This window comes from Filicampus tigris, chromosome 10 (genome assembly GCF_054856515.1).
Source record: "Filicampus tigris isolate MCC_2025a chromosome 10, RoL_Ftig_1.0, whole genome shotgun sequence".
NCBI lineage: Eukaryota > Metazoa > Chordata > Actinopteri > Syngnathiformes > Syngnathidae > Filicampus > Filicampus tigris.
In genome coordinates this window covers 25,098,197-25,119,690 of record NC_141226.1, presented here as the reverse complement: position 1 = coordinate 25,119,690, position 21,494 = coordinate 25,098,197, and the positions used below count along the sequence as shown (strand labels likewise).

Sequence of the window (21,494 nt, the reverse complement as noted above, 5' to 3'; positions counted from 1 at the left end):
CGAGCGAGCGAGCGAGAGTTGAACAAAGATACAGTGTTTGTGTGACACACAACGTGAACATTTTGATTGACTTCCGATTTCCATAAGTCAACATGGAAAATTCGTGCGTGTGAATGCGCGCGTGTACGTGTGGGAGGACTGACGACTCTCATGAAGGAAAAACATGAAAAACACCCAAAATGTTTTGGTTTTGATTGAATTGTCATTGGCCCGATGCTAATTTTAATGTACTTCTATTAATCATGTTATATTTTACATAAAAACTGAGTTGTGTATCGACCGGCATAAGACGTGCCGCCATCCAGTGTCTGTACGCTGTATTACACCGTGTATTAAATAGCTATGAAATTAGCACAAGTTAAGTATTACATTGAACTGAGCTTGAACACGAAAGTGCATTGAAAGGGAAGGGATCCATTTTCGTGAACTGCAGTTGTAATGTTAATGGATCAAACATTTCGTTTCTGGTGGTGGCGTGTCTGCCGAGACCGGCAAAATGGATGCGATGAAACGAGTCCCAATGCTAATGAGGTCGACGAACGTGTCATTTCGAGAAGCAGCCAGCAGGTGGAGACAAAGCCTTGAGCATCATCTCTACTCCGTCACATGTGCCTCCAACTTTTCACTCCAGTAAGTTGCAGGTGAAAAATAGGCGACTCTCCAAATAGCACATAGAATGGCCACCAGGGAAACGCAGAAACATGGCAGGCCTAAGTGTCCAATAAAATAAACAACAACTAAAAAGTCATTGAATTGTTGGTGGGAGCATGAACACTGCGCTTCAAGAACATTGAAGTAAATAAAGGACTTCAATGATTCGATTAAAGCACATGAAATGAAAAACAACGTACTTCAAAACAATTTTAAAACACAGTTTAAAATGCAAGCGTATTTAAATGTACTGTACCTGTTGCACCTGCAAAGTCGAAATGTACTGTTCCAACAAAAACTTTCAACCATTTTTCACGTATGCTTAGCAACAAGCTTCATTCTAATACGTTTGATTGAATTTCATGTTTTTATTTTACTTTTCTATCGTAGCACATGAAATGATTTTTTCATTGAAAAAATGACAATTTCTTTTCTTGTGAAATGACAGCTTTCTTCTTTTTTTTCATGTCATTTGTTTGTGTAGAGAGATTGTTTTGTCCCCCTGCCTCCCAACATGGCTTTGATACACTTTTGAATTCTGAGTCAAATATTCAATTGTGGCTTTTTAAAAAGCCAGAACAATAGCAAAGGGAAAGTGCTGCATGAAAAAGATTGATTCTGGTACAAAAACGTCACCCTTTCACAAATGAAAATACAAAAAACAATATGCAATGACCGTACGAATAAACCGTAGTGACATTCTTCCTTTGTTTATAACCCGCACAAGCACTTTTGATAACCAAACTCTAGAAAAATGCTGTCTGCAAAAAAGCTAAAAAATAAAGTAAGTAGATGGACGTGCACTGCATTGACTTGTTTCTCACCTTCCGTACAGGACGGAACAGATTGGAGCATTTTGATCTTTAGGGTGACCTGTGCGTGTGTGTGCACGTTTGTCAGTGTTGGTGTAGGAAGGCAGCAAAAGTACCTGAGGGAGCGTACTGAGCCCCTCCCCCACCTGCAGAGCCCCCCCCCCCATGAGGACTTGAAAAGAAAACACCTCCTCTCATTGTCATGCATGCTCTTCTCATGCAAACAAAGCACCGCGCACGCATACACACATGCGCAATGTGGGCGTGTGTTTCGCTTGTAGCAGGAAGTGTTGCACAAACGGTTCCAAAATAAATGTCTTTGTATTTTGGGACATAACTCAGTGGTGCGACGTGGACGTGTTCATTCAACTCTCAAACTTCACCAGAGTCTTGCAGGACGGACAAAGACATAGGAGGACGTTTTTGAGTCAGCGGGGACCAACGATGTGGTCTTGAAGGTGACAGTTTCTACTGAACTACACGGGAAAGTTGAAGGAACAAAGGGGGGGAGGGGGGGGGTGTAGGAAGAAGTGATGAAAGTAACAATTAAGAAAAAGGAGGTGTTGAAGGAACAAAGAGGATATCTCGGAGGGGTATATGCATAAGAAGGAACAATGAAGTTTGGCTGAAAAGGGAAGTGTTTGAAGGAGTTCTTGGAAGAGATTTGGGAGAAGCAAGAAGGAGCCGGGAGAAGATTGCGAAGGGTTAGGAGGGCACGTTGAGGACAAGAAGGGATGCTTGTCATGTTGTGTGCGGCCAAGGTGAGCCGGAGGAATGCGGCGCCTCGGGCTCCAGCTACTTTTTCAGCGTCTGCAAACAGAAAGTGACCAGACCAGAGAAGAAGACGTCAACGTTTGTCAGCTCGGAATGAAGGCGGGAGCGGTCGGTCAGGAGGTCGCCCGCCGACCGGGGACTTGCCATGATCGGTTAGCATTAAGCTAAACGGCTTCCCTTTCAGTCAACTTGAGGTGTTCCTTGTTGTTCAGGACTTACGACAAAGCAAAACGCTGGCTCGCATCGCAAGGCCGTGGAGCGAACGCTGCCGTTGCCGTTTTGCCTCCCGTTGCGGGGTGACGTCGTGTCAAGCGAGGCCTTCTTGTCTTGCGGCCAATCTGGACCGCTGCGCTGCGCTAGTCACCTGGCCAGGGCGGAGCCACCTGTGAATTAACAGCAGAGTAGCATTAGACAGATTCAGTAAGCACCAGTAGACGGACGCACGGAAGTGCTACTTCCCAAAAATATTCTCCCAAGCCACTGCAACATTAGGCACTGACCGGTTACACAACCTTTATCGCCGCGTTTGAAGAAAAAGGCTACTTGAAGATGTCATTCCGATATAGTGCACGTCACCGAAATTACAAAAAAAACAGATAAATGTTGACAACAAACGGTTCTACAATCTTTAACTCACTTCAAAGTTGCATAGAAGTGAACCAACCGTATTGAACAAATCGGCTGGAGTAACACACACCGTTGACCATTTTATAGTGTGATTCTTTTGCATACCACTAGGGGCAGCCCGAGAAGCGCGCGCGCGCGCACACCCACACACACTTGTTGTGACTTTCAGTTCGTCCCATTGTACGATATTTCTATTAAAAAAACGAATGCATTTCTTAATATTCTCTATTAGTCTGGGGCTATACAACACAGTTCTATTGTCCTAAATTATCAATATGCATAAAAATGGTTTGGGTGGCAGGAATGATTTAATGGCATTTAAATTCATTGCGATGGGATGGGGGGGGGGAGTGATCCGTGTGTGTGTGCGCGTGTGTGTGGGCGTGCGTGTGGAGGGGTGTGCATGTCTGTGTGTGCGGATGGGGGCGGGGATCTTGAAAGGGGAGCTCTTGTCAGTGAAACTTGATGCTCGGCCGCAGTTGCGATCGGCCAGCCGCGCTTTACGAGGCACCGACGTCGTCAGCGTTTGAAATGACGGGCGGCGGCGGCAGCCAATCGGCGCTCGCTGCAGCAGGCAGGGCCAACCTGCCTCGGCGTCGACTCGCTCGACCAATGGGAGTCGTCGCGAGCGTCGGAGTGCGTCAGTCAACGCGGGCCGTTTTGTTCGGCGAATTAAACGCCCCTCCCCCTCTAATGGCGGCCGTCTCTTTGCCCCTTCTCGTGTTCCGCTGTTAAAAGCCATGTGTACTAAAGTCGGTAAGGAGGTCCATGTTGTGTTTCAAGAATGTCCACGAGCACACGATGTTGCTTTTTATTTTGGGGCGGGGAGGGCACTTGTCTCGTCGCACGTGTTGTGTCGCACTTTTGGCACTCAACAAAAGAAGCAAACGAAGCCACGCGCTCGCCCGCCTCGTTCACTCTCGGTTCGTCTTGTTTCGTTTGGAATGACGGGCCGTCGAACTTCGTCGTCGTCGGCTGGGAAAAGACGAAAGAAGGCGAAGAGGGAGAATTGCGCCATTCGCAGACGACGGCGGAGAGGGAGCCTCAAGATGGCTGCCGGTCGCTTAGGGGAGGGGCGAGTGGAGAGCTCAAATGGCGGCGGTGGCGCTCCACTTACTTTTGGTCCCGACTCTCGAACGGCGCTTTTCTCCCGAGTTGCGGCCCGGCGCCGGCACGCGATGACGCGGCGCGATGTACAAAAGCGTCAGCCGTCGTTAAAATTTGCGGAGAAGTTGACATTTTGGCGTCGTTCTCGCCAAATTCTTTTCCCTCCGCATGAGTGGGCGGGACTTGCGGGCCCGTATGTCGCCGCCTCATTGGTCCAGACGAACATCAATCAATCAAATGGTGCCATATGTCACCCGCGCGGAAGCTATCCGCCATATTTAGTGCGTAAATCGACGCAGACGAGTGAATTTGGCCTTCCCGGTGCAGCGGGCTACCATTTTGTGCACTTGAGTCGCTCACAATGACATTTTGGAGGCGTAAAACGCCGAGCATCGACGTGGGCGGGAGGAGGCGCGGCCCAGGACCTTCGTAATTCGAGCCGTTGTTCGAGCGAGAAGCCCTCTAGCGCGAGGACAGCCAATCAGAGAGAGCCAAGCCGTCCTCGGCCCCGCCCACTAACCTATATCAACCACTCGGCCGCCAGCTTGCTCGGCCATTGGCACAATAACACACTGAACTCCGCCACCGAGGAATTACTTTTGTCCGGCTCCCTTCTCGCCTGCTTTATTTTACTTCCCCGAAACAATGGCAGACGCCAAAGTTGACTCCGCGTCGGAACTCTCAGCCAAGGTAAGAAGAAGAAAACGACAACTGATTTCTTGTCACGGTGCGTGAGCTGCGCGCTAAGCCGCTCACCTCCACAAAGCTGCGCGGGCTACACGCGTCACTTTTTATTTGTATTTGACAAAAATCTATATTGATATGCTGTTGAAAAAGAAACCAACGAAAAAGATCTGGTGGCGTCTGCGCCCGTCCGGCGTCCGAAGAAGCGAGCGCCAAACGTGTTTTGCGAGCATCTCGGCCGCTTCCAGATGTCACTCGAATGACGCCAGCTCAGCCTCATTGTCTGCCTGCGACTCGCGAGCCGTCTTTGTTTATACGAGCGGCTCGGTTCCGCTCTCACAAGAACCGGTGGACGAGCCGACCCGCACCGGGGTCCGAGCGAGGAGGCGTAGGGATGTTGAAAAACGCTGTCGCGGGGCGCCAACCGACTGAGCTCGTTGTCCTCGCTCGGTTCCGGTGCCTAAAGTTCCTTTGAATGGAGCCGCTGTGTTTGTTGACGGGCTCGGGTTCGGCGGCGCGTGCACGCTCGCTCACGCGCGGCTTCGTTTTGGCGCTTCCGCGTCTCCCTGGGAAGCTTTACATTGGTTATGGCCTTTAAAAAAAATGTGTGTGTATGTATATATATATATATATATATATATATATATATATATATATATATATATTCTTCTTGGTTCTCAATGGCGGCTAATGCGGAGCACTTAGGTGCGTGCGCGTGCGTGAGCGGAGGTGTGATGCGTCGTGCACGCGCTTTGTGTTGGCTTTCACAACCTGCTCAAGTTGAGTGCTGCGTGCACGCGCGTGTACGAGCGCAATGTGATGAAAGAAACTTTTTTTTTAAAAAGTGATTTTTGTTTATTTTGTTACGTGTTTAGGAGCTCATCGGAATACAGTACATGTCGGAAATGAATCGATGAAGGCCAAGCTCGATCTGAGGATTTTCTTTATTTTGAATTTTTTCGGCTCGAGGACCGAGCGGGAGTTTTCCGGCGTGATGTGGGCCATGTGTCTTCTTCTTCTATTGTCCTCCGTTACACGCCAACCGCCCCCCCCCCCCCCCCCATCCCCCGGCCACCCCCTACCGCACTTACTCGCAGTCCTCCCGCCCCCCTTCCCCTAAACGTCACACATCCCTTCCCCCTCGACGCCTCGAGCTAGTTTTAATGGCGCGTTGCATTGTGGGTAATGCAGTGCGTCTCCCGGGCGTGTCTGGCGACCTATGGCGGCTGCCGTACTACAATACCCACAATGCCTTGGGGCTCCGCCGCCAAAGGATCCGATTACAAGACATGAAGAGGAGGGCGGGCTCCCAGCATGCACTGCAGCTCCTACTAGACAACAGGAAGCTTGATATTGGTCAGTACCAACTGAAAATGAGGTTTTTGTTTCGCTCAACAAATGTTTTTTTTTTGTTCAGGAATTGAAGGAGAAGAAGCTTGTGGAGGAGAAGGAGAACGGCAAAGATGCCGCCACCAATGGAAAGGTGACGATCTCTCACACGCGCACACACACACACACACATACTAAAGTGTGGCACTCGAGTGCCCCTTTCATTAAACGAAAACACCAAAATGTCACACAAAGTACCCCCCTCCAGCCACCCCCCAAAAACAGTATTCTCTTTTCGAATGACCATTCCACTTATGTTGTCAAATTAGGTGTTTGTGGACATAATTATGTCAAGTGTTCAATTAAAGAAAAATCATATTCTATTGAACGACTCCAAAGAAACAAGCGCAGTGAAAGCAAAATACACACTTGCATTGAACACCTGCGATCGGGACGGAGCCCTGAAAAGCCGCACATCCTTGATGCTCTCCAAAGAGGTTTCCGATGGTTTCCATTTTGAAAATTTTTTTTTTTTTAGTTTTTACGATTGTTTAGATGGTGGCAAAGCACTACTTATGTCCAGATGAAATGCCTCCCCTCACTGCCACACAGCTCCTTGTCCCCAAGATGCCTTTATTTTTTATTTTATTTTTTTCAATATAAGGTTATGGCCCACAAATCTCCTTCCCCGAATAAACATTTTCTGTGCACCGAGCTGCCATAAGAGGGCGCCAAAGCATGATTTATTTTGCTGCGGACAAAAAGTTTTTCAGCAAAAGACCCAAGGATAGGTTATAAAAGCCAGACCACAAATATAGGGAAGTGCATTCTAATTTTGTTTCAGGCATTTAACACCATTTAGAGTTAGTCGGTCAGCTAAATGAAGGACATAAAAGCAAGCCTGAACATAAAGTTTGGATTCTTAGGAGAACGAGGAGAACGGCGAGCCCGAGATCGACGACGAGGAGGACGACGAGGTGGACGACGAGGATGAGGAAGATGAAGGAGAAGGTGCCCGAGACGTGTCCATGAGGTTCTCCTTCCCGGCAATGCAACTGCTGACCGTCGCGCTTGTTGTTGCGCAGGTGACGAGGAGGACGAGGACGAAGATGAGGATGAGCTGGGGGGCGGCACGAAGCGGGCGGTCGACGAGGACGACGACGAAGACGACGACGAGGTGACTTTCCACCACAACTTTTCACTTGATTCAAAACGCAAGTCCAGCGAAAGACGAGCTGCTCCATAGTAGGCGCAACAAGAATCAAAGATGGCAAATTGGCATTGTGAACTTGCAAATGCATTTGCAAGGCATTGAGGGAAAGGCCGTAAAAGCGAGCCTCCAAAATTGAAAAGCAGCCGCAGAAGGTCCATCAAAAAGGACTCTCCACCTGCTTATCGTCACATCATCCATCGGCGGGGCAAATGATTCCTTTGTGCAGTGCAATTCTACCGACGTAATAAGAGTGATACGGAGCAAAATTCAACAAAGTCAAGGAATGGGGAAATGAAGCAAGGTTGGTGTCGGGTCGTAAATGGCTTTTTGTGGCTACCAGGACGACGTGGAGACCAAGAAGCAGAAAACCGATGATGACGATTGATGCGGCGGCTCCCCGCGGCGGCGGCGGCGGCGACCCGCCGGGCCGCTTCCTGTGGTTGGGCTCAGGGGGCGGGGCCGGAGGAGCGCTCATCCAAACGAAACAAAACGAAAGAATATGTGGTCATTAGCGAGTAGATTTCAACGCCCGCCGCCCCCCCGCCATCCTCACGCACAATCCGGCCTCGACGACAACAATAACGACGACAACAGCGACTCCAGCGGAGAATTAGTTTGTATTTTTATTTACATTTTATATTTTTGTACATATTGTTGGGAAGGAGGCAAACGGGTGCTTGGTTATCGAGATCTTTTGACCACGTCACACCCGCACCAAGTCCAAAACGTCTTTGGCCGTTGAACTCAGAGCATTCCAGTCAATTCCATTTAATGTATGTACTTGAGCTGTACCATAAAACGACTTTGTGCTTGCTTGCTTTCTCGCTCGCTCGCTCGCTTGCTTGGATGGAGGAAGGCCAAAGAAAAGAAGAGCCTCTTTCTTTCTTTCTCTCTCTCTCTCTTTCTTTCTTTCTTTCTTTTCTCCTTTTTCTTTTTGGTTGTTTTCTGGCCGCCTGTTTTTGGTGTACGTGCGAAGTTTGTTGTTTGACAATAAACCGGACTTTTATTTTGTGACTTCTACTTTGCTCTTTGCCTTCTTGCCCCTCTTCCGCCGGCTGCACGCTGGATAACCTTTGTAATTAATTGATTTAAGAAATAAAATTCCAAAATCAATCACTTTATTTACAATTTATGAACCAAAGTTTTGCCACTATACATGAAGCGGTACATTGGACCGACTCCGGGAGGGGGCGGTGAAGCGATCATCATCCAGGGCCCTTGACGATGTCAGCGTGGGCCGGGCCAATGAACGCCTGGCCCGGCCTGGCCTGGCCTGGCTTGAGCCGTGCTTGGAGCGCTGCTAGGAGACGGCGAACGGCGTGTTTTGACGTATCGCCTCTTGCCAGAAAGAAGTTTGCCAATCGGTTCCGTCTTGGCCGGAAGGACCGGAGCCGCGCAAGCAGCTGCCGCGCTCAGCGCCTGTCCCCGACAATCGGGCCCCAACATGCGAGGCAACGACACGTCGCTGATGCATTGTCGGCCAGAAGTCGCATTCAAATGGGGAAGAGTCCGTTCATGCAGGAAGAAAAGATGACGTCGGCGTGTGTGCGCGCGCACGTGACTTTGTGTGCAATCTGCTGTTGGCCACAAGGTGTCTCCACACACACACACATATATATAATATATATATATACATATATATAATGTGCTATGCTCATCAAGTTACATTAATGTTACAAAAGACTTTTTAAACACAAGCTTAAACGCACGGTGACATGTAGCACAAAATGGCGCGCGCATATGCGCTCAAGCACACAACACAGTGGACAGACAGATCGAGAGTCATTGAGAGCGAGAGCACAATAGTGCAAGCGCGTCATTGTGCGTCTGTTTGGGAAGCATTAGCGAGGGCCACGTGTTCATCTGCTGATGTCAGTACCGCGCGGTCCCGGTGTCACTGTCGTGGGTTGCCACCACGTCGTTACCACGGCAACGGCCTCACTGCGTCCCCGTGCTAACACACGCACGCACACATGCAGGCAGGGCCCAAGTGGGACTCCTTTTGAGCTCGGCTGTTTGAGGGCTCACACCAGCCCACTTGAATTCACGTTGGAAGAATCATGGACAATTTCCCCGTACTTTGGCCAGTTCGTCCTGAGCTCCATCCTGAGGGGCTCATCGCTCCATGAAACGTTGCCGGCTTTTCTCTGCACTTGTTTGCCAAATCCAATGAGGCCCCGCGATTCCTTTTGCTGACGAGCGCTTTGCGTCTTGTGCTGCGGCCTGTCGATTTCTTGCTGGAACGGCGGCTTGCGACGCGTTCGCAAAAACAAGCACAAGCTCGCGTTGGAGCAATCGATGGAAAGAAAGAAACGGCCATCAGTCACGTGTCCCATTAGTTGAGCTGACTCGAAAAGCGGCTGACTTCAAGGCGGACACGCCCACGCGTGAAGAACAGGAAAGAAAAGATGCAATTGGCAACTGCGCTCTCCTGTTCATCTTCTGATGGAAAGTCAAATGTCTAGAGTGGAAGTGACCCGGCCGTGGCAATACTTTTTTTTCTTCGGGTGTGTGTTCTTCCTACATTGGTACGATAAAGCGATCGTTGATTGCGATATGTCAATTGCACTTGATTTGCTCATTTCAAACCGGATCTGCGGGCCCGAGGAAATGATGAACGTAATGCGCAGGCTGGAATAGCGGCCCGGCCCGGCGGGACATGGCCGGAATGTGCAGATTACCACTGCGGGCCCGCACACGCGCGTGTGCGTGCGCATAGGTCGGATTTCTGATTTGTCGGCCGCCCAGCATGAGAGCCACTGAAGTGATTAGTGATCATGTCACAGTAGCGCAACATGCTCATAATTAATCGGACTCCGCTAAGCTGCTGTACTTGGCACACGCACGCAGAATAACAGACGGTCACATTGAGACCAAAAAGGAACGGAACAGTCGCAGAGGTATGCAAGTGAGAAGGTTTGGAAGGTCAGTCAGGCCACGTCCAGGCAAACTGGACTGGTCGCCAGCGTGTCATGGCACGACCGCGCATGACAGCTGACACTGACCAACAAGGCTCTCGAACACGCTCAAGCAAGTTCCATGTGCTGACCCAATTTACAAATGGGCGCTGACCGGCGGAAACCTCGTATGGACAAAAGCGGTCAAATTCACCCGCAACCCCCCCCCCTCCCCGTGGATGCAATTCTAGCCAATTTAAAGCGGTAAAATAGCAACTACAGAAACAGAAATACACATGCCACTCTTGAACGCAATTTATAAGTCAGTGCATGCATGTTTGCAGACGTGTGGCAAAACTACTTCGCATACCTCGGTCTGCGGAAGCCATGTGGCGTAAATGTCCCTCTATTTAACGTCTGGGTGTTTTCTTTCAGATAATGAGTGGAAATAGTACGGCTCACTGGATTATGTTAGCTTCTTTGTTTAAAGTCTTCGTTGCAAACGGGCCCTCAATCGTGTGTCGCGGAAGTAAGTCTCTATTTCATTTTAATATCCACTTTATATTGACGGGGTGAGTTGGCTCGTTGTTTTATTGATTGCATCACTCATGGCTTTCGACGTACGTTGACGAAGGCGTTTTGTGGAAATCTTGTAGGGCAGATGCTTGCGTTTTTTTAATGACATTTCAAAGGATTTTTGCACGATGGGGATTCACACGATCGCTGCCTTTGAACCGCTCGGCTATACACCGGCTTCTTGTTTGTACCATCTTAATCAATGCCGGCGTGAAATTAGCGACTGAATGTATTTTTTTACGTAGTATTATGTGGACTTGAGTGTGTAATAGCAATACGGTATAAGGTTCAATACAATTTGAATGAAGCGGTGCCTATATGAACTCAAACAAGCTGGCGTTTTTTTGGCCCTCTTGTCAAGTTGTCATTTTGACATAACGCAGAATCCGCCCGATAGCGACGAAAAGGGAAAGTGAGCAAGCAATGCTAATAAAGGGTGCTGAGAGAAGTTATTGTACAAATGCATAATGCTAGTGTGAAGGAAGTTACTATATCGAAAATGCTCGAAAATGTGTGAACTGAAGTTAGCAATGCTAACTAGGGAAGATGCCAAAACAAGTTAGCAATTCTAATAAAATTTGGAAATTGAAGTTAGCATGCGGACAAAGGTTAGTTATGCTAGTGGAAAAAGCTAAGAGACATCAGGAATGCTACTGAATGTGGTGACAGAAGTTACTGTAAAAAATAATACCAACAAATATGCTAATAGAAGCTAGTAACGCTCATAAACCTCCTAACAGAAATGATTGCACACACTCTACCAAATACATGACTGAAGTTAGCAATGCTAGTAAAAAACTAAAGGAACTTTGTGATGCTAGTAATATTAAATTTACATTAGCGATGCCAGTGAACATGCCCATAGACATTAGCAACGCTAATGAAAATGCTGGAAAAAACGTTTGGCAAACCACATCAGTGCTAATAAATGAGGATATACTGTATTAGCAATGCTAATGAATATGCTAACAGCGTAGGGACACTGTGTAACTGAATACTTATTGTCCTTAGTACAAGTACCTATGTATTCCTTTGGTCAAGTAAATGATAACTTCTACTCCCTAAATGCAAGTACAGTAAGTATTTTGACTGTACAAGAAACAATACTTTTCTATTTTTAAGTACAAGTAACATTGTTTTTTTGGTGGGAGGACAAGAAGGTGAGTATTCCAAGTATGAAGTCAAGGACTAAAGCAATTCCACTGTTGAGGCCCGGTAACTGATTACTTGTTGTTCTTAGCACAAGTAATTATTACTTTCCCCTAGGTCAAGTAAATGATTATTTCTCCTCTTAAGTACAAGTAACTAAGAGTTTTCTTCCTTTAGGACAAGTGAGTATTTTTCTGCATCCCTCACGAGATTTCAGCTCAGTGAGCATTAAAAGATGAGTTTTCTTTTTCTTGAGCTTTTTCAAAAACAAGTCGTGTCAAGACACTGTTGTGCCCTCGACGCCAAGAGAGTCTGCAAGGGCTAGACAGGCCCACAGGGGACGGGACACCCCCGGATCCAAAATGATGACTGATGAAGCAAGCCACAGCACAGGGTCACCTAGACAGGTCCAAGAAAGAGGAAGGGAAAGTTCCGAACTGAACAAGGAAGAAGGAAGAAGGAGCAAGAAGAGCAGGAGGAGAAAACCAAGGAGGAAGGAGCGGAGGAAGACGAGGAGGCGGAGGGATTTCCTCTCCCAACTTGACACGAACGCACTCAAAGCGCGTACACACCCCTGCATCTCGTGCGCGCGCACGGCTCGACTTGAGCACAAACAAGTTCGGCTCTTTGCAGTTTTCTGCTCCTTCAGCCGGTACACGCACTGAACGGGGAGCGGCTCGGGACGGGACCCAACGTCACGTCACGTCGCGTCGCGTCGCGTCACGACTAGACTAGACACCACAGCAGTACCGTCCGGTCCGGTCCGGTCCAGTCCAGGACCGCCGGTGCTGCCCATCTGGATTCGTGCTGGCGGGACGCGTCCCTCCCTCCCAGTCGAGTTTGAGTTTGGAGTTGTGCACTTGGTCGCCTGTCGACATTCTGCTCGTCCGGACGTTGTCTTCCCGGCCGCCGAGCGCCTCCGAGCCGAGCTCAAGCGGAGGCGGAGGCGGAGGCGGAGGCGCCATGCCGGTCCGAAAGAAAGGTGAGTCACTATAGGTGGTGTGCGGTTCCGAATGCTGTGCGGTTCCGGTTGTGCTGTCGGTAGCCTAAGCCGCTTTCTGACTAGCCAGCTAGCATCATGCTAGCCGCTACTCGCAGGAGGGCGAAAGTCCAAATGGCGTCCAGGCGGAGCCCAAGTTAGTCAAGTCAGTCAGTCGGACGAAGCGCCAGGAGGGCCCGGCCGGCTCGTCGCATCGGGTCGAACCGGGCCGCCGAGGGCCGCCACAGCGACTGCTAGCCACTTAGCTCGAGATGCTAAGCGAGTTGCGAGAGAGCAGCCGACGTTCGGCCAAAGTGGCCACAAACTTGACGCAAACTATCGACAGCACGCAAAACCTCGCCCAAACCCCCCACGCGCGCTCTCTCTCGCCCGCCGGCGGGCCGCCGGCCCGCTTTGAGAAAGCACCGAAAGGTTCGGAAACTCGGCCGTCACTCACACTCGAACACTTGGCTGTGAGAGTCGACGCAAAGGCTCGAGTTCAACTTGGCTCACGAGTTGACTGAGCACAGTCAGCAGACGAGCGCAAGAATCATTAGTAGGTGTAGGACCGACCGTTGTTCTTGCCAATGGCTGGTCTCAAATCATAAAAGTTCCAATCGAGGGTTAAGTGCTGGCAGAAAAAAAAAAGTTTATCATGGCGTTATTTCATGATAAGTTTTACAGTTGAATGTGATCAATTTCAGGTGAAAATGTAAAAAATGCACTTTTATGAAAGTTTGCCTTTACGTCATCCGTCGTTTTTTCAAGCCGAACCAAACTGTAATCGTCTGTCGGTCGGTCGGTCGGTCGGTCGGTCCGTCCGTCATGTTATTTGAACCAGGCTTTCGTCAGTTAACATCAAAGGTCCGTCAATCTGGAAAAGAACGAAAAAGGCCCAACTGATGAAAACTCCGTCCATCCAAACACCCGCGCACCCACCCAATATCCGATTCAGCTATTGGATGGAAATGGTAAATGGAGCGTACTATGTATATCATAATGTGTGGGCTTGCTGCTCAATCAACGTGACATTGGCATACATTTGACATTTCACACAGCCTACACTTAACTCGCCAATGAGATCATGTCAGTGAAGAACGCACGGCGGGCTCGATGCTTCGCGCAGCCGATGCGACGCGTCCGCGTCATCGTGGCAACGCGGCCACGTGTGACGTGACCCCATCACGCTGCGCTTTGCCTTCCCGTGCCAGACGCCCAGCGCGCGCTGTCCCTGCTGGAGGAGTACCGAGCCAAACTGCAGCACGCCGACGAGCGGCAGCTGCGCGTGTCCATCCAGAGGGTCATCGACATCTTCCGGAGCAACCTCTTCCAGGCCCTCATCGGTACGTGCTCGCGTCCTCGCCGGAACCTTGACCCACGCTGGCCGCTCGGCCGTTTTCGCTCACTTCACCACGTTTTCTCATTTTGACTTTTTGTTTGGTTTTTTTTTACTTGTTATTTTTTTTTTCGCCGTTGACATCATTTAAAGAGCTGAGTCGATTGTCGCGTAGCGTATCTTTTGGCGACGCCGATCGCTCGCACGAAGGACACGGCCACCGCCGACGCAGAGGAGCCAGTTTGTGAACGCGTGCTCGGCGCCCCCGTTTTCATGCCCAGCCCAAGTCTAGCGCAAAGCGCGCTCGAGTGGTGCGCATAGGCGGGCTTTTCTTTCTCTTGCTACCTTTGCGGCCCAACACGGTTAGAAACGGGCGCTTGCGCCGCCGCGGGCGCGACCGCGGCCGATTCGCTCCCCGGCTCCTCTCGTTCCCTTTGGCTAATCAGTGGGCGAGAGGTGCCCAGTCTTCGGCGAGCACAAACGGACTCGCTGGAGCCGCGGCGCAAAAACGGTGTTCGGAAGAAAGTGCGAGCGGACGGCCACGGGCGGAGGAGCTCCTTTTGGCCGCAGGCCAGACGTGATTGTGCACCGGCCGGGCCATCGGACAGCTAAGTCAACCTGATTGAACGCGCGGATTTTGCTGAGCTAATTCATTTCACTTTGCTAAGGCTTCTCCAAATGAGAGGCAAAGTCTTGCTTCCGACGTTGTCTTTGTTGTAAATGGTCCGTCACATTGCACTCGCGGTCAAAGGAGAAAGTGTTTGCTTTGGCACCTAACGCGCCGTCACGACAATTAAGGAAGGCCGGAGACGAGCTGATGGAAACCAGCATATGTCTTTGCGCTCCTTGGAAAGCATCCGGCCGCTGATGTTTTGTGAACCCGAAGGCGGCAGGACGAGCTCAAACAAACAATTTGCACAGCCTCCGCCCCTTGCCGGCCCTTGCCGGCCCTCGCCGGTCTGCCGGCCCTCGCCGGTCTGCCGGCCCTCGCCGGTCTGCCGGCCCTCGCCGGTCTGCCGGCCCTTGGCGGCCCTTGGCGGCCCTTGGCGGCCGTTGGAACCGCTGCACTTTATAAGCATGCTTGTGGACAGGAGCTCCTCGATGAGATGACGTTTGAAAACGCCGGCGCAATGCAGCTGCCGTCTTGTTGCGGCTTTGCGGCCGGAGCGGGACGGCGCTCAAAGTCGGGCATCGGTGGCGGCGGGCCCTGCCGCTTGTAATCCCTCTGTGGACATGACGATTACGCCCCCGCCCCCTTTAATCCAGAGACCCGCCCCCAGCCGAGACGCTCCACTTTGTTGTTCTTGTCCTGCTTCCTCTGGCCTGCATCCACGCCAGCAGATGGCAAACGGCAACTCTGGCTCCAATCATCGGCTCATCGTCTTCTCTTGCCTCCGTTGTCCTGTACGCACGCACGCACGCACGCACGCACGCACGACACTTCACGCGCACGTGCTTGTAGACGCTGTGTGTGCGCGTTCGCGCGCTTGTGTGTGTCCTGAGAGGACTTTTAGTGCTGAATTTGTAAATGCTTGAAGCGGCCGCCTTCTGCTTTCCATCAAAGGAAGTGAAAGTGGGGAGGGCCGGGGGGCATCATGTATTTTTACCTGAGCCTCAGTGTTGTGAATATTTGATCTATTTTGATCTCTTTTTTCCCTGCTTCACTTGAAAGGTTCTGTAAATAAACTCGTATTTTGCCTCCACAACCACCTCCTCCTCCTCTCTGCCGTGATTGTTGAACAACACTGTAAGGAGGAGGCGCCGGGCGTCACGATGGGAACGTCCGCAAGGACCGGATGCGGCCTCGCCAAGGCAACTCGGTGGGCACGCCGGAAGGAGCAACGCAATGAATTGCATTGCAACATTCAGTCACGACGCGCAAACATGTTCGATTCTCGCCGTTCTGCGGATCGATGTCTTCATAAAGTCCAATATTAGAAATTCTTACCAAAAAACACATTGCTTTTTCGGAGGGCATTTCCATTCATTTCAGCGGGCAAGGGCGATTTGCGATTTGCGAGCATATAAGAAACTGAAGGCCGCGTGACGCTCGGCAGGAGGCGCCGGTCCCGGAACGACGCCGTCGCCCAAGCGATTGCGTGACCGTGACAACGTCTTGTTGTTCTTGTGGGCCGCAGATATCCAAGAGTTTTATGAAGTGACCTTATTGGACAGCCAGAGGTGGGCGGAGTCTTCCAAGCCGTCGGAGGGCGTGGCCCTGTGGGACTTCTCCAGCCTTCAAAGCGCCACCGTCACCTCCGACACGCTGCCCAGCCTTAGCACCAGCATCGAGGTAAGACGCGGGCGGGCACGCGGGCGGGCGGGCACGCGGGCAGGACACTTTTTCCCTGCCGCGCTCAAATCCAACTTGGGTCGGTTCGCGGCTTCCCTAGCGTCTCCGCGGATGCGCGCCGCTGACGCCACAACGTGGCTGTGTCGAGGAAGCTCTCCATTCTGATGATTCCCAGTGTTGGCAGTGGCTCATGAAAGCTTTTAGCCAATGTGGCTAAGCAGCGTAAAGATTTCCTGGACACGCTCGCGTCGTCGTTTGGCTCGGCCGCCGTCTGCACGCGGCAGAGACATCGCAGCCCACATTACGTAAAACACAACAGGGAAGATGGATTGTTTTGAGTAGTAGGTGTAGCTTGACGGCTGGCTGCGCGTCGCAGTGGTACAAATGGGCCAGCGCGCATGCAATAGAGCACCTATTGCAGGAGGTTGGCCACTTGAAAAGTAGATCTTGGCTCCCGAAAGGTTGGGCGTGACGTTATTTTACAATAACAACAACCACGATGCTTGGTTTGCGCCGGCATATTGGAGGGCACGCCGGCAACAGGAAAACACTACTAGGAGCCTTAGCCGTCGTTCGCGTTATCGGCCTACTTTCGTCTAGTTTGGCAAAAAAGCTCCCTATGAGGACCCCTGTCCATCACATGGGCTCGACACATTATGGAGGAAAACTGAAGTCGGTTGGGAAGGGAAAGAGGACGGCAAAGGGCCAACTGGTGGGATCAACTTTCAGAATCAGACCGGTCAAACGAAGCCTCTTTGTGAGCTACAGCAAAGACGTCACCGACTCGATTGTAAAGACGAGCGCCTGACGCCGTCTCGAGCCGGGACTATTGGAATGACATTGAATGCGGCGTGTCGGCTGGATCTTTGTCTGGCGACGGCAAAGCTTTGTGGCTTTTGCTTGCCTCGGTACGTGTCGAACCTCGTCCATTCAATCGTTTGTGTCCCGACGAACCCGTCTTGCTGTACGTCTAAGATGCCTTTCAAGCTAGCGCTTAGCTTGCTAACTCCTAGCAAAGAGACGCCTTTGAATGCGACGCGTCGCTCGGCGGACATTAAGTCCAAGTTCGGCGAGTGTTGTGATCGTCAAGTGAAAATGTGTGCAAGACTGACTGGCGGTGTCGAAAATGTGTATTCTTACATAATTAACACATGGATGTTGAAGGGCAATGTGGGCTCAACCTTTTCTGGCCATGCAAACAGGTAAGCGTCGCCTCCGCCTCTAATTTCCAGTCAAAGGTGGGGCCGCGAGCGGTGGTCTCCCAACCCGGAGCTTGCGGGTCGGATCCCCGGCCGTTGTGACCTTGAGCGATACGGTCGACCCCCAGTTGCTCCCGATGCTACGTCATCGGTCGCTACAGTGTGAAGCGCTCCGAGTACCGAAGGTAGAAAAGCGCTTTTATACGAGTGACGGCCGTTTACAGTCAAAGGTTCATCTTTGGGGAATCGTTGTCATTTTTTTCGATTCCGATTGGATTTTTGATTTTGTATGAACGATTCCATTCTTTATCGACACTGCTTTATTGGGGGCGGGGGCCGAACGAGTAGATGAGCATCCGCTTTTGTTGGATGTCTCAATTGTATCTGTAAACGCGATGGTTTTCAAAGTAACCTGACCTTACAAAGCCAACATTGTGCTCTTCAGAGGTCCACATCGGAGGGCTCCTCGATAAGGTTCCAGGGTCGCCGCAAAATAATAATAATAAAAAAAAAAATAAAAAAAAGATGTCTTTTGAAAATAAGTATAAAATATACTGTTTGACATTGACAAACTACAACCTAGATAATTGTGTGGCAATTGCACAGTAATGTCCGGGTAAGATTTCAACGCTCGTATATGACATAAATAGAACGATGACGGCCAGTGAAGTCGAGTCCAACTGAGGTGTGGGAACTTACTGTGACTCTTCCCCGCTTGGGTGAAATGAGAAGCTGGCGCTAGACTGGAGCGCCTAGCGCCAGCCTCGGAGCCGGCGCAACTCGGTCGCTTTTGAGCCGGGTGGGCCTGGGCCAATTTTGACAGGCAAAAATTGAACCGGCCTTTGACGTTGTGGCGAACGGGGAGTGCTTGCGCACACTCATTTGTCTGGAAGTTGATGCAAGTTATTGCTTTGGGGAGGCGGCGGCGGTGGGCTTCAAAGCTTGAAAGTTTTTATTTTATTTGTTTTATTATGTGCCACATTCACACAAGAGAGCCTTGCGCTCATGATGTGACTTCCTGGATGACGTCACTTCCTGCTGTCAGTCAGCCCGGCAACAGGCCTGCTTTCAAGCCCGCGCTGGCAAGCGTCGGCTCATTCGTACACGACGTCGACATGGTGGACCGCTCTCTAAAGAGTCAGAAGGGCTGTGTGCACTTTATCGTTTCGGAACCCAGAGTCAACTTTGGCCTCCGGCCATATGGTCCGGCATATCAATGCAGAAGGAGAAATGGCTCTCTGCCACTGTCTGTCTTTTGAGTTTGGTTTTTGTCTTGAGGTGCACGTTTTTCCTTGCGTTCCTTTGTCTGTCTCTCGTTAGGCCGTTGAGTTGCTTGTCATCCCGGTCCCTGGTGTTAGCCAATCAGCTCTGACCTCTCAACTCCTCTCAGCCCATCAGTGCGGCATTAACGTCAGAGTTCTCCGCGGAGGAGAAAGAATGAGACTGTTGTTGATTCCGAATGCAGTTACTGCAATTGGAATCTTTCACTCATTCCCGGCTCCCTAATCACTGTTACGAGAGAGTTCCTAAAACGATGATGATGCTGAACACTCTCTGTGTCCCCCCCCCCCCGCCGCCAACGGCAGGACTCGGCCCTCCTAAACGAAATCTTGCACGTGTTGGGGCAGGCCTCGCGCTCACCAAAGAGTGACCCTCAAGTAAGTAGTGCGGGGGCGGAGGGCGTCCGCATGCCGCATCCAATCATGTGGGTGGGAGCATGCAAGGGGGCGGGGGCCCGTGCTGGCTGGCTTGTGCACGAGCGCCGCTGGCCCGAAGATGTGGCGGCGGCGCGCACGCCGGCGAGCGCCGGCCGGCGACACGTCGAGGCCGTCGCCGCCGTCCTTGGCTCGTGTTGATGATGTCATCGCGCATCAAAGGCACGCAAGGTTCGGCCCGAGTCGGCTGCATCCTGCTTTCATGTCTGTGGACCGGGTGTGGGCGTGTCTCATTATGCGCGCGTCTGCATGTGTTTGTGTGTGGATGCGTGTCATCTGTGTGCGTGGGGGCGCATGTGTCTGTTTGCATCTGTTTTGCGTGCGTGCGTGCGTCTCTCCATCTGCGTCCATTTGGATTGTGTGTCTTTTTTGTGTGTGAGGCATTTGTTGTCCTGATGTGAACTTTGACCTGGTTGAGAGGGTGTTCCAAGCATTCACTCTTTGGCTTGGTTCACGTCTTAGGCCATTGCGACCTGTATATGATTGATTGATTTTTATTATTATTTTTTTTTATGACAGTGTGAACGGCTCAATTCGATTTTCCCCCCCCAAATCCGACTTGGGTCGGTTTCATATGTGGGCCTGGATCGTATCCGTGCGGCCATTTTTGTATTTTGTGCAAGGCGACAGCACTCTGAACGGCCGGGTGGCAAATATGGGCCCCTGACGTCATCGCAGACTGCTTGATCGGCGGTGAATCCGCAACGTTGTTTTGAGTAACGGTATTGGCTTCACATTTACCTTGGATTGAATGAATCCCGCTTGAAACACGAAGCGTAAAGTGAGATTTGCGCTGATAGTTGTCGCCGCGGCAATGACGTCTTAAGTGACGTCTCCAAGAAGTGAGATGGAAAAGCCTCGCCTCATTTCCCCCCCCCCAAATATCGTGTTTGAATCGCTTCCCTCGATAGATATGAGATGAGAAAAAGAAGTCGGTGGCCCCTCCGCGCTGGGCCACATTGACTTGGGTTAATGGATACTACGCCGCGAGTGACGTCCCTTCTTCTTCTGTGCACGCAAATCACCCGGGGGAAGCATACGTCCGTTCACACACCGGATGGACAGAGGTGACGTTTGAGATGGAATGTAAACGCTTACGCGCACAAAACAAAACCCCCAAAAATTGCATTTCACCCAAAAATCTGAATTGAGTATTAAGACCTGCATTGTGAACGTAGCCTTTGCGTACTCGCCGATTCCGAGTACGGACCACCTCGAACACTTTTGAGACAAAAAAAAAAAAATTGCCAAGGTAGACCTTTCTTTCTGACGGCCGTTTGCGATAGCGCCATCTACTGCTGAGGAGGACCTAAAGCGGAAGTCAACCCAAACATCTTTTTCTCAAGAATATGTTCCCAGCACGCCCACTGGTTGAAACGGGGCATTCTGAGGAATATTGCGTTTGTGAAATATAAGTTAAGCAACAAAATGCACTCGTTTTTAGCCGTCTCTGGGGGCGGCCATTTTGTCACTTGCTGTCGACTGAAAATGAAGTCGACAAAGTGACAAAATGGCCGCCCCCGTAGACGGCTAAAAACGAGCAGATGAACACTTATTCCACAAAAGCAATATTTATCAGAATGCCCCGTTTCAACTAGCGGGCTTGCATAGAACATATTATTGAAAAAAAAAAAAATGTTTGCGTTGACTTCCACTTTAACTGTATGTCAGATTTGATTTTGTTTATTTTTGCCTCAAGTATCGGTGGCTGGTATGACACCCCATACTTTCAAACTAGGCCGGTAGTGGCCTGACACCATACCGGGTATCGGTACTTGGCCACGCCTAGCCACAAGTTGCATGGTCGGGAAGTCAACGTCCACCTGAAAGTGAAAGCTCCCTTCCCGTTCAACTTTCCTTCCAGAACATGAAAATGGAGAAAAATGCCCAAATTGAATGACATGTCCCAATTGCCAGTTATGTCATTTGTGCACAAAATGAGGCCTGAGCTGTATTTTTCTTTTCTTTTTTTTTTTTGTCTTTTTTTTTTGTCTTTTCCCTCTCCCTCCTTTCAGTTTGGTTATTGGAAGGAATATTGAGAAAACAAGTGATGAAGGACTGATGCACAGATTTGCAAAGACCAGGACATTGACTAGATGCATGCTGCTGCCCTCTGCTGCCTGACGCTTCCAGTGTGTGCGGGCTTGTGTGTG

The 21,494-nt window shown here is 50.5% G+C and overlaps 2 protein-coding genes and 1 long non-coding RNA gene across 14 annotated transcripts in view; 2 read left to right on the top strand and 1 right to left on the bottom strand.

The window, feature by feature from the left end:
• Window positions 1-1,965: 1,965 nt before the first annotated feature.
• Window positions 1,966-4,382, bottom strand: LOC147141552 (uncharacterized). Its single transcript, XR_015088529.1, has 3 exons — window positions 3,982-4,382; window positions 2,457-2,620; window positions 1,966-2,273 (listed from the first exon to the last, which is right to left on the bottom strand). It is a non-coding gene; the product is annotated as an uncharacterized LOC147141552 (long non-coding RNA).
• ptmab (prothymosin alpha b) lies at window positions 3,696-8,310 on the top strand. The gene is made up of 5 exons (XM_086044243.1): window positions 3,696-4,661; window positions 6,073-6,138; window positions 6,911-6,995; window positions 7,070-7,161; window positions 7,538-8,310. The coding sequence occupies exons 1-5, from the start codon at window positions 4,617-4,619 to the stop codon at window positions 7,580-7,582; spliced, it is 333 nt and encodes a 110-aa protein (XP_085900369.1). The 5' UTR covers window positions 3,696-4,616; the 3' UTR covers window positions 7,583-8,310.
• Window positions 8,311-12,379: 4,069 nt separating this feature from the next.
• Window positions 12,380-21,494, top strand: part of dlg1b (discs large MAGUK scaffold protein 1b) — a 31,332-nt gene continuing 22,217 nt past the window's right edge. For 4 of the 12 annotated variants that reach the window (XM_086044239.1, XM_086044238.1, XM_086044233.1 and 1 more), the window contains exons 1-4: window positions 12,382-12,801; window positions 14,010-14,141; window positions 16,273-16,427; window positions 19,213-19,284. In XM_086044239.1, coding sequence (XP_085900365.1) covers window positions 12,783-12,801; window positions 14,010-14,141; window positions 16,273-16,427; window positions 19,213-19,284 — 378 coding nt within the window. In that variant the 5' untranslated portion in view covers window positions 12,382-12,782. Of the gene's footprint in view, window positions 12,802-14,009; window positions 14,142-16,272; window positions 16,428-19,212; window positions 19,285-21,494 lie in introns of all 12 variants that reach the window. The other 8 variants (XM_086044236.1, XM_086044234.1, XM_086044232.1 and 5 more) reach the window with 5 other exon arrangements.

Excerpts from the sequence above, each read along its gene's own strand:
- ptmab (XM_086044243.1), top strand. The coding sequence starts at position 4,617 with ATGGCAGACGCCAAAGTTGACTCCGCGTCGGAACTCTCAGCCAAG. Across the intron at positions 6,996-7,069 it reads TGAGGAAGATGAAGGAGAAG|GTGACGAGGAGGACGAGGAC; the intron begins GTGCCCGAGACG and ends GTTGTTGCGCAG. Across the intron at positions 7,162-7,537 it reads ACGACGAAGACGACGACGAG|GACGACGTGGAGACCAAGAA; the intron begins GTGACTTTCCAC and ends TGTGGCTACCAG.